Genomic DNA, 13,018 nt, shown 5'->3' with positions numbered 1-13,018 from the left:
GGTTTAATTGATACTAAGAATTCACGATTAAAAGTGATAACAATGATATTCACTTTTAGGATAATTACTCGTTCAGAATAATTATTATTAAAAACACTAAGTTAACGTTTCATGTTTATCGAAGAGAAATTTTCGTGACTGATCTAGAAAAAATTAAAAAAATAAAAAAAATAAAAAAAAGAAAGAAAGAAAGAAAGAAAAAACAGGGAAGAGGAGAGGGAGGTTGTTAACATGAATCCAAAGAAAAAGTAGGTCAGATCGTCGTTCAGATAACATGTTCGACCATCTCCCTCGAATTTTCTTTCATATTCAACTCTCTTGACGTTTTATTGTGTGCTGAGTGATATGTGTGGGTGTGTATGTGTATGTATGTGTGCGTTCGTGCGTGCGCACGTATGTTGTTCATCGAGTAAATAATTGCTGGAAAAATCAAAGTAGAAGAGAGCATACTCGCTGCCGCTCTTCCTGAATAATTATCGCATTATAGTTACATTACGTGTACCAGTTTCGTGTCGAAAACAATTTTTCTACTTTTTCTTTGTTCCGTATTTTGTTCTCTTCTCCTTTTATTGTTTCTTTCTTTTTTCTTTTCTTTCTTCCTCTCTCTCTCTCTTTCTCTTTTTTTCAAGGGTTCATTTTGTAAGCTTTGTTCTAATACACGCATGTATTTCTTTCTGATTAAAATGAAGATAATCGTTAATAATAATGAGTGTTTAGTTTCATCAAGATTGAGATGTTAATTATGTGTGATTAATTATGTTAGCTGTTTTTTTTCTTTAGATATAATTACTTTGATAAATTTATTATTATACGATTAGGATAACAAATAGTACGAGCAATTAATTTCGTTAAATAAGTCAGTTTTTAAATGAGGAGAATATTAATTTATATGTGTTTGATAACAAAAAGGTGAGCCAATTCTATATTTACAAATTTCTAAGAAAAAGATAAATAAATAATTCATTAACAGTGACAATCACTGTATCTGTGAAATATAAAGAACAAAAATCAAAAATGAAAAAAGTACACATAGATGTAATAAGCTTAATTAAAAAAATACTATATTTAAAAATACTATGTAAAAATACGAATGTTCCAAAACTAATAAAATTCTAATCTCAAATTAAAAAAGTCTCATTGCTTTCCCCCAACCAATTATTCATATTAATTTTTCTAATCTCTAACATCATAAATTTTAATCTTATTGAAAACGCAACTTTATTTTCTACAAAAAAAAAACAAATTTAACTTATAAAAATCTGATTTCTAACATCATAAATGCTTTGACAAATCTAATTCGTGCATAAATAAAATTATCTTCCCGTACAAACATTTCAATTCTATTAAAATTCTAATGTAATTAAAAATACATGACATTGCCCGTTAATTATTCATTTAATTTACTGAATTTAATATCCAACGTTATAAATTTTTTAACAAAGTAAAGTTTGCGTGTAAAAATACAATTATCATTTTCACACAAACGTTTCAAACCTATTAAAAAATCTAATTCAATTTTAATACAATAATACAATACATTTAACGAAAGATAATTAATTTAACTTATTCGATCTAATATTTAACGTCGTAAATTGTCAATTAAACGAATTGTTACGAACAATCATTATTTCCTACCTTTCGATTACAAATGACTACAAATAGGATATATAGTCGATATAAACGACAAGTTGGTTCGTTCATTGGTGACATTTAGATCGGATCGAGTACCCAGAGACTGAAACGAGATCGATGACACGAATACGATACTCGCGAGGATAATAATGTCCATCCTAAGGGATTAACATGTTCGCGGCATACGAGGACAGATCTGTAATTAATCGTGTGATAATTAAGGGAGATTACAAGCACGACGATATGGCTATCCGATCGAGAGTTCGAACGCGATCCTTTCCGGCTTTTCGATGGGCATGTTAAACGATAACGATCTTTCTTTCTATAGCTTGATGAATTGAACTTTTATGCCTTTTGATTCCTCGATAACGAACTTTAGCTACCTTCTTCGTTATCATAGCATATATTGTATGTTTGTGTGTATAAATACTTTCTCGTGTAAAATCGTCTTTCTCTATCTCTCTCTATTTCTTTTTCAATATTATTATAATTAATATTCAATATATTACAATTCAGTATATTATAATTAATATAGATTTATAAAATTTGTTTCATTTTTTTCTATCAACTATTATTTATTTTATACTTTCTTGCATAAGTTAAGATATACATATTTTTTTATAGAATAATAATAATTTATGATTTTATAAAAAGAAAGAAGATATAATTTTAAAGAAATATTTCTTGTTTTTGTAATAAAATCGATTGTATTTTTTATCTGTTATTGTTTGTTTTACACAGTTTTTTTTTAATAACAAAGATATTTTTAAATTACAATTATTTATTACTTTGTAAAAAAGAGAGATATACATCTATCGAAAATTATAATGCACATAGGAATACTTTTTATGTTCACTATATTTTTACCTCTCTTGCGGGACTATTAAATCGTTACAACTGACATTGATCGTGAATGTTTTTTTCGAGAAAAAGGGAGAGAGAGATAGAGAGAGAGAGAGAGAGAGATTATTACACTCGTTATTCTTGTCGTAAAAATACAGGTATGTATTTTATAAATGGAAACTGCCAACGATTTGTACGTACACATTTTTTTGATTTCATTATTAATAGTTACCGTTCAAATAATTATTTGTGGATTTTATCATTAATTTTATATATCAAAAGTAAAAACAAATTACGAAATTAATTATCCATCTATTTTCTTTTTCTATTGTCCTAATTATTATAAAGTCTATCAAAAAGTTGTATCTATTTTGTTGAAAAACAATCATATGTTAAATTAATTAAACTCTTTCAATAAACGTAATATTTAATTAGTTCAATTAACTTAAAAGAAAAAAATTGATGGCCAAACAATCTTTCTAATAATATATAAATACATAATATAAATGACGTAATATACAGATACAACCTAAAAACTTAATTACTTATACTAATCAAAATATTTATATATATATATACCAATCATTTATTTCACGAAACACTTATCATCAATTAATAAAAATACAGACTAAATAAATATAAGTGGATAAATATTAAATTCGAACTAATATTTGAAATACGCGTTTGCGCCAATTAAAAGGGCAAAAATAAACAAAAAGAAAAAAAAAGAAAAAGAAAGAAAAAAAGAATATAAAAAAAATCACCCGTTAACCAAGGAAACAAAGGAGTCTGAAAAAAATTGTAAGCAAGAAATAAAAAAATAACAAATAAAAAACATATTGTACAGTGTAATATTTCTTTCGATAACCATGAAAGCAGATTTCGCGTCGGGATTTTCAATGTCCCAACCGTTATATGCGCATCAATAACGATCTGTGGCTACTAGAATCGTTTTCCCTTGTGCAGTATACGTAGATACACAGATTGACGGAAACTGAGAGAGAAATAGAGAGAAATAGAGAGAGAAATTTGTGTGTGTATGTGTGTGTATCTGTATGTATATATTTATATATATACGTATATATGTATATATATGTATAGATAGATAGATAAAAAAAGAGAGAAAAAGAGAGAGAAAGAGAGAGAGAGAGGAGAGAGAGAGAGGGAGGGAGGGAGATAGAGAAAAAATGAGAGCAAAACGAGAGAGGTAGCAGGTTTACCGATGTGGTTTTTACCTCACTGTGCTTCCAACCTATTCGTTGACGTAACTCACAGTCGTAAAACGTTGACCAGAGAATGTGTTGAAGTGGAATACATGTATTGTGGGTAAAAAGTACCTATCTGTTAAAGAGAGAGAGGGGGGGAAAGGGAGAAGCGGAGAGAGAAATGGCGAGAAACAAATAAAAGAGAAAAGGAGAAGGATGTCAGAGAATGCAAATCAATGCAACGAAAAAGGCACATAGTTCGTGACCGCTACACAAAACCATTGGAGGACCGCTACAATTCTCATCCCATTTCGATCGAAAATGAACGCATAAAGTTTCGCAAATAAAAGGGTTGAGCAATCAGAAACCCCCTTTTTTATATCCTCATCCTCCCACTTTCTCATCTTTCTCCAATCTTCCTATCTTCTTTCCTTTCGATACTTTCCTTCGAAATCGCTCATTGGACTCGATCTATTGAACTGGACCTATTTTTATCTTCGAAGGACTCAATCATCGAATCGACTTCGTCGTAATCACCTTCAAAAGCTTTAATTACCACTATTATTTCTCTTGTCGTTTACAGGAACTTACGTTTGCGGATTTTTTGCATGTTGAAATCTTGATAATTAAAAAAAAAGAAAAAGGAATTGAAAAAATAAAAGAAAGAGAGAGAGAGAGAGAGAGAGATGTGCTTATCACAATTATTAATATAATTTGATAAGATATTTATTTGCAATGTATATAAAAAGAATTATGTCGGTTATATCGATAAAATAATATATAAAAAATAAGACGATCTAATTTTGATAAAATTGGCAAACACAAAAAAATATATAGATTAATTTAAATATATATATATATAAAAAAATAAACAATATGATTGTATAGTAGTTTAATAAAAATAGATAAAAATTTGATGTAATGAAATATAAATGATTTTCTACTACTTCTTTTTTTTTCTTCTTTTTATTTTTTTCAGAGTTATAAAACTCATTTATTATCACAAGTATCAATTAATATCCTATAAAACTATTTATATAAATTAAAGTTAATCCTTAATTAATATGTATGCGTACATATATCAAAATAAAAGATATAATAATTTGCCGAATTGATTTTAAAAAAAGAAAAGAATGAAATATATGGTGTCGAAAAAGATTTGACCCATACTTCAGGAGCGTATCGAGGGAATCCTATGGAATAACTTTTTAATAACAACCAATGACCGTCATGACCAACTGCATTTGTGATTTTTCTTTTTTTCTTGTTTTCTCTGCACGAATATTAAATTGTTATTAAAAAGTTGCACTATGGGATCCCCTTGACACGCTCTTAAAATATGGGTCAAATCTTTTGGGACACCCTGTAACTGTATATGACGTGAATGTTGTTGCGAAAAAAAAAATGGAAGAAAAATAAAGAACTATTTCGAATTTTTAGAAATTTTGAAAGTGAATGCAGGATGAAGGATAGGTAAATAGAGGTCTCTTCACTTTTCAATGATGAAACGTAAACTACGAAAGGGTTTAAACGAGGGTGGATGCTTAAAGGGCTACTAGAAAGGGGTTGGAAAACAGAAGTTTCTGTGTTATCGATCGCTAGAAGGTAACTTTCTATGACTCAGCCAAGGTCAAGCCATTAGTTGGAGTCACACGATCTCCACTTCTTCTTATTCCTTGACTAGAAAATGCTCAAAAGTAGCTTAAGAAGTTATCGATCTTACCAAAAGGCTTATAAAGTTTACAAATTTCCGAATTTAAACTTTAATCTTTATGATTTCGACATATTTTCGACGTTTCTAATTCCTAAATCTCATTAAAATATTAATTAATTTGTTTTTTGCTCAATTATATCAAAATGTGTATCATAGAATTGGTTCATTCATTTAACCTTGATTTAAATAAAGATATTCAATGTTATCACATTTCGATTTGTATATAAACAAAAAGAAAAGAAAAAAACACGATTTAATATGCATAAGTTAAATTTGCAATTTAAAAAAGAAAAAAGAACAATTTTAATCTTGTCTCTTTTCTTTCTTTTTTTCTTTTTTTCATTTTGTAATTCATTAATATAGAAACATTTACTTAAAATTTCTTTTCTCGAACTTTTGCATGTTACTTTATACATACATACGTGTGTGTGTGTGTGTGTGTGTGTGTGTGTGTGTGTGTATATATATATATATATATATATATATATATATATATAAGTATGTACATTTGAATAAATAAAACATAGTAGTTTATCTTTTACACGAAATAGGTGGATTCCTCTATCACATCCATCATAGTTCTGAAACGTTAGACGGTTACTGGTTAGCAGGCGTGCTTGCTTTCTGACCGTATGCACAGCCCACGTACTATCGACACATAAATAATGCACATGATCGATCGATCATCAATGTAAATATAATTTCGAAAATACGAAGGAAATATCTCTCAACGTTTATTTTAGATACCAATATTCCGATTATGTCTTTCGCATTAAAATATTTTAGACTTACGTAAACTAATTAGAACTTTACGTTAATTTCATGACAATATATTTTTAAAGAATTTAATATTAATAATGTAAAATTCTGACTGAAATATTTTACAATTAATATAATTAATACATTTTTGAGAAATCAAAAATGTTGTAAATATAGTACTTAATGATCTATAGAAATTTCCAATTATTCTTATAATTTTTAATACGATTAGAAATCCTACGATATTTCTAATTATCATTTTCATATTATTTTAAAATAAATAAATCCTTATTTATTCTTAATTAATATTCTATAAGTTTCCATCGCGATCTAAATAGAAAATAAATTTGAAGAAAATATCAACTGAAGCTTTTATATTATCACTGCGAGAGATGATAACAAAAACGTTTTAACTCGAAAGTAGATAAACGTTTTTCTCATACCAACGACGACGTTCGCTTCCTCAATTCTCTCCAAGCACTTATTTCTATATAGTTCTACAACGATGATTTTACCAAGATTCTTCATTATCGTTTTCGAAGAGAACGACGATAAAGATATCTCGAGTATCGACTTACCAGGTGCAAAGTTGACAGGCTTCTCCTTGAACCCAAGACAACTAACGTAGAAATGACCCAGCTTCTCGAAGACACCAACCATTCGACCGGTTTCGTTTATTAACATTTCTGAAATAAAATAAAAAAAAGAAAAAAAATAGAACAAATCGGAATTAGTTAATTAAATTTTTTATATCGATCTAACGATACAATCATAAAGAACAATTATAAATAATATTTATGAGAATATTTATGATTGATAAGAATAATCTTTGTTTTATTTTATTAATCAACTAACATCAAAATTTGACTATACAATCATAAGGAAAATTTTTATGTAATTGTTCTGAAAAAATTAATGATTATAAAAAATCAATATTCATAAAAACCTAATATTCTCATATTTTTTAACGAATCAATAAAAAGTAATGAATTAAATAAATAATCGAAATATATTGATTCGTATAGTATGTCTCTCTCTCTCTCTCTCTCTCTCTCTCTCTCTCTCTCTCTCTCTCTCTCTCTCTTCTTTTCCTCTTTTTCTTTTTTTAAATTTCTATTTTTCTCTCAATTAAATTAAAATTTAAATTTAAATATAGATTTCAATTTTTCTATTTTTATCTCAATACTGTCTGATGAACCTTCAAATAATAAGTCAAACATTTCGTACGTTTATTATAAAAATATTAAAAAATCAGATGTATATATATTTCTAATTTTTAAAAATTGATTTGCAAAAAATTGATTGTTTTATTATATAACAAATAATCATCAATTATCATTCAAACAACAATCATCATTTGCATACAAATAACAAATTACACGGACGGATGCATACACAACTCGTATCTCATAAAACTATTAATATCAATTAACACTAATCTAAATTAATAGATACGCGTTCAAAATAAATATAAATAAAATGTAACGATACAATTCTCCTTTAATCTATGAAAATTAATTTTTCGATCAACACCGAGTAATCAACTGTTTTATGACAAAATTATTAATTACACTAAACAATTTAAATTCTTGGAAGAACTATAAAAATTTACTATAACCCTTGTCCTTACTCTTATCTTTACTCATGCTCATATTCATGCTGATACTTTTGTTCCATGATTTTCATCGTTGATCATGATCCGTGATCCATGAACCATGACCATGAGAAAAAGAAGCTTAGAATTAACAATAAGACTTGTCATTTGACATTCACTGAACAACGTACTATCAATGATTACCACTAATGAAAAAAAAAAAAAAACACAAAAAGAAAACAAAACAAATCATAAAAAAGAAACATTACAATCGCGAAAAGATTTCCTGTAGAAACCATTGATCACAACATTTTCCTCGATAAACTCTTACGCATTCGATACACCCTACATAGAATAACAAAGCTACTAGTTATGTATGTATGTATGTATGTATCAACGAAAACTCCTTAAAAATAGAAACATTCGAAAATAGTTCATAGAAACAAGGAGTAGTGTAATATGAAAACCGCAGATAAAACAAAAGTTGATTGTGCTTGAAATGTTGCTTCTGTCTTTTCCGATACATATCCTTTTGAATAAGAAGAACCTTTACAAAGTCTGACTGAAGGTAACAACACAGACAAAAGGTAACCGATAGAACATCTTTTCCAAAGGAAAAGTGTGTAACCCAGAGAGAGAAACGTATGTTTCTCTACGAAACGTTAGATCGTTTCGTTCCTAGCTTTTCGACGTCAATGAGAGTCATACACAGAGAGAAAGAGAGAGAGAGAGAGAGAGAGAGAGAGAGAGAGAGAGAGAGAGAGAGAAAGAGAGAGAGAGAGAGAATACAAGGAGACTCGTATGTGGAACATACAAGACATATCGTAGGACATCGAGAATATCACATACACATTTATACATATAAACATATATATACATAGAATATACATATGTTTTTATATATGTATACTGATATATATATATATATATATATATATATATATATATATATTCTATTCCTATGTGTAACGTATATCGATTAACGTAAATTATTTATAGTACGGACAAGCAAGAGTACTCCATTCGTCCTTTAGCCTCGTGTACCTTATGTACTATACTTCTTAAATCTAGCTTCCCGATGAACTCATCAATTTATTCGACTGTACTACTACACCATGCGCTGCTATGTTATGCTTGGCTATGCCTGGCTACGCTACGCTATGCTATGCTATGCTATGCTATGCTATACTATGCTATGCTATACTCTTCTATATCTACGAATTTTTTATCCCCTTCGTTTTCGACTTTATCTTTTTCTTTTACTTCTTTTTTCCTTTTCATGTCTTGGGAATACTTTTTACGTCAGAGATACTATGACTTTATTATGGTTCTACCTATTTGCTTTCAAATTATCAAATTATTCTATATACATTGACAAACGAAGTTATTTATACGAAAATTCCAATTAAATTAATTGTATGATTATTGTATTAGATTGTTAAATAATTAATATAACAATATTGGTATTTTATGTTTGAATCCTTATATGTATGTATTCGTGGAATTTAGTTTAATTTACGATATAATATATACATATATATGTATAATTATTTAATTATATATTAAATTTCGCAAGAAAAATTTATATAATTGTTTCAATTATATACACTCTTTTAACAAATAATAAACAATTAAAACTAAACGATTTAAATGTTTTTTTTATCGTTGACAAAACATTAATAATTGTTAATTTAATTATAAGAGTACAATCGATGCTATCAATGTTCCAAATATTCAAATGTAAAAATTCTTGAAATGTCTACAGAAGTTTTTATTTTAATATTGATTAATTAACTAAATAAATCTTCGATAATTATACATTTAAATAGTGACGATATGTTAGATAATAACATAATGAATTAATTGATCGTAATAAAACATATTACAATAAAATATAAATTCATAAAAAAAGAAAGAACTTACAATATTTCAAAAGGGAAAAGATTTATGTTATAGACGATGATTCCGAACGATGTTAACTCTGCTACGATCTGGCGGTGACTGACACGTTCAAAACAGAACAAAAGGAATAGAAGATCATAGAGGATACACGAACCTAGCGGTCACATCGCTACGGGACAATCTATTTGTCTACATATTTTCCAATAAAGGGTAACGCGAGCTTTCAAATTGACGAATCGAACAAACGATAGTATTGTTCGAGTTTTCTTTGAATCGAGATAATAAAAAATATAAAATTATATGATATTATATTTAATATATATATATATATATATATATATATATATATATATGTGCACATTTAAATTAATATTAAAAATTTTAATTCCGAAATGTGCATTAATAATATTGAGTCTTAAATTCTTTTTGAAATTCTTTTCGAAAAAATTAGTAATAAAATGGATAATGAAAATAATAACAATATAATAATGATAATAAACAAGAGAAATAATTAATAATAACAACAACAATAATTATAATAACAACAATGACATTAATAATAACGATGTTAACAATAGATGTGGTTTCTAAAAAGAGCTAAAGTAGCATAAGAAAATAAAACATTATCTGAAGAAAAAAATTGTTTCGTTGAATTTAGTCTTTTCTACGGAACGTTGAAAAAATGACGATGGTAAAACAACTCTTTCTTTCTCTGTCTCTCTGTCTGTCTCTCTCTCTCTCTCTCTCTCTCTTTCTTTCTCTCTTCTCTCTAACTCCACTCTCTATCTTTCTCCCCTCTCTCTCTTTCACTCTGTTTTTCTCTTCTTTTCTTTAAAGGCATTCTCGCGAACGAGGACAGACCATTCGGATATGAGTAAACGAGCGTTTATTCATAATGACGGTAACAAAACTTAGCCATCGTCTTCCGGAAATTATTATACCAAACTACTATATTTATAACGTGCATTTTTTTCTTTTTCTATAAAACTAAATTTTACAAGCAAAATGAAACGCTCATACATGTGGGTCACTTAAACTATTTTTATGGAGGTGCGACTAAAATATAAAGGTAGTAATAAAAACATGATGATTTCTTAGCTTATCGGGCATTTTTATTCTGCAGTTAAGTAATAAGAATATATAATTGAATATAACAATAAGATAAGCGCAGTATAAGCGCAAAATAAGTGCAGGATAAGTACATGGTAAATAGAGAGTTTACCGTTTACGAAAAGAAAATCTTTGGATTTTTCGAATATTCAATTATGTATATTATCGATTATCTATAGATGTTTTATCCCTTATTTTAACTAAACAAATTAAAATTTATGCAATTAGAGTAAAAATTTAAACAATTTTATCACAAATGTATCCTTATTACGAAAGAAAAGTCGTCCGAGTTTTCGATCATTCCATTTCATACATTGATGACTGTTAAACGATTTTTGTTAAATAAACAAAATAAAATTTACACAAATATTTAACATTAATATATTTACTAATCTCCAGAAATAATTATAATAAAAATTTTAATAATTCCCTTGTAGTACCGTCTTCATTAGGAAAGAAAAGAAAAAAGTGAATTTTAAAAATTATTAACAAAATCGATTTTATTATAACAATATCATTGCAATATTTAAATAAATAAAGAATAAAAAACTCGTGAAAACGGTGTTTGTTTCAAGTCTCTACGACTTTCCGTTCCGAAGATATCGCCTTCGAAAGATTTCCATTCATAATTCGCATAGTACAGCTGATCGTAGTAATAGTAGTAGTAGTAGTAGTAAGGTGCGTAAATTCTTGGAATTTATATAGGTCAGTGTGTCACCGAGCTACTATGAATGAAATTATGTAGGTTAGTAGGTCAACGTAAATGTCTTTTTTCAAATGGGAATATCTCTGGAACTAAAAGTCATAGAGACTTGAATCAAATATCATTTTAAAGGGCAAAAATTTCTCTATTTTTCTATATATTGTTTATAATTAATTAACAATTTGTTATAAACAATTTTTATAAATAAAGTTTTACGAAATAATTTCTTTTTACTTTGCTAAAAAAGCAATTCAGATTGCGATTCTAATTCACAAAATTAGATAAATTAATAAATAATTAATAAACAAATTAGTTTTTTTACCAAAGAAACAAATTTTTTTTATATTATTAATAACTACATCTTACATTTACGTAGCAATATCTCCTTGACTAAAAGTCGTAGAAACTTAAATCAAATACCGTTAAAAAGAGCAGAATTTTCTCTATTTTTTAATAATTGTTTATAATTAATTAACGATTGGTTATAAACAATTTGTTATAAACAAATTTTTACGAAATAATTTCTTTTTACTTTGCTAAAAAGAAATTCAAACTGAAGTTTGATTTATAAAATTACATAAATTAATAAGTAATTTATATAATTGAATCAAAATTTGTTTAAATTAAAACCGAAAGTTGCTAGGCTATTTAAACAATTAATTACTCTTTTTCGACACTCGGGATTAATTTTTTTCCAGATTTTATAACTTTCGACTCATCTAGAAACTATTCTGTATAATAAATAAATCATAATAATTATCATATAAAATCATAAAAGACATAAACCAGTAAATAAAAAATTAGAATCACAAAACAGAAAACAAGAAAATCCTTAAACGACACTTGAATCATGCGGCGTAAAAGGAATAAAATAATTCTTTTCTCAATGAGACAAACTGAATTTTTGTAAAAAAAGAACTGAGATTTATTATACTGAGTACGCGTTCGAGTTTCAAAGGAGAAGTAAAAAAGAAAATTATGTTTATGGAATAGCCATGTTCTAAGTTGATAGCGTGCAGAAATAAGTAAGATATGCTAATATACGTATACGCATAAGTTCGTCGTATGTACTCGTGTTTGAAGAACATACATGTATATGTACATAAAATGGCAAGTTGATGTTGATCCAAGACGCCGTACGACGCTTATATGTCACGAACAATTCTTACTATGTTTCTAATGATCGATATACGTGCTCGTAAGTCGTACGATAAAAAGTATTATGCGTATAACGATTATATTTTACAATATACTTTTATTTTCACTTTAAATAATTATCGAAGATATTTTTTATAGAATACTAGTTGAAAAAATCTGAAGAAGTATTTTAACATAATATTGAGTTTATAATTGTTAAGAAAACAATGTCAATGTTGATGTTAATGTTAAGATAATTAAATTGATTTGAATTTATTCCTATAAAATAATATCACAAATAAAATGAATTACATATAAAAAATAATGAAAACAAATCTCGATACTTTCGATAGTCTTTATAATTCTACTTTTTCTAATCTTTAATTATTTAAAATAATGCTCACAAAATATACAACAAG

General features: G+C 27.2%; 1 protein-coding gene across 1 annotated transcript in view; it reads right to left on the bottom strand.

The window, feature by feature from the left end:
* LOC127067708 (neprilysin-like) overlaps window positions 1–13,018 on the bottom strand; it is a 76,984-nt gene that overhangs the window by 42,561 nt on the left and 21,405 nt on the right. The window contains exon 4 of the mRNA XM_051002966.1: window positions 6,732–6,839. Within this exon, the coding sequence (XP_050858923.1) occupies window positions 6,732–6,839 (108 nt within the window). The remainder of the gene's footprint in view (window positions 1–6,731; window positions 6,840–13,018) is intronic.

The sequence above is a fragment of the Vespula vulgaris genome, chromosome 11 (genome assembly GCF_905475345.1).
Source record: "Vespula vulgaris chromosome 11, iyVesVulg1.1, whole genome shotgun sequence".
Lineage (NCBI taxonomy): Eukaryota > Metazoa > Arthropoda > Insecta > Hymenoptera > Vespidae > Vespula > Vespula vulgaris.
This window is presented reverse-complemented; position numbering and strand designations above follow the sequence as displayed.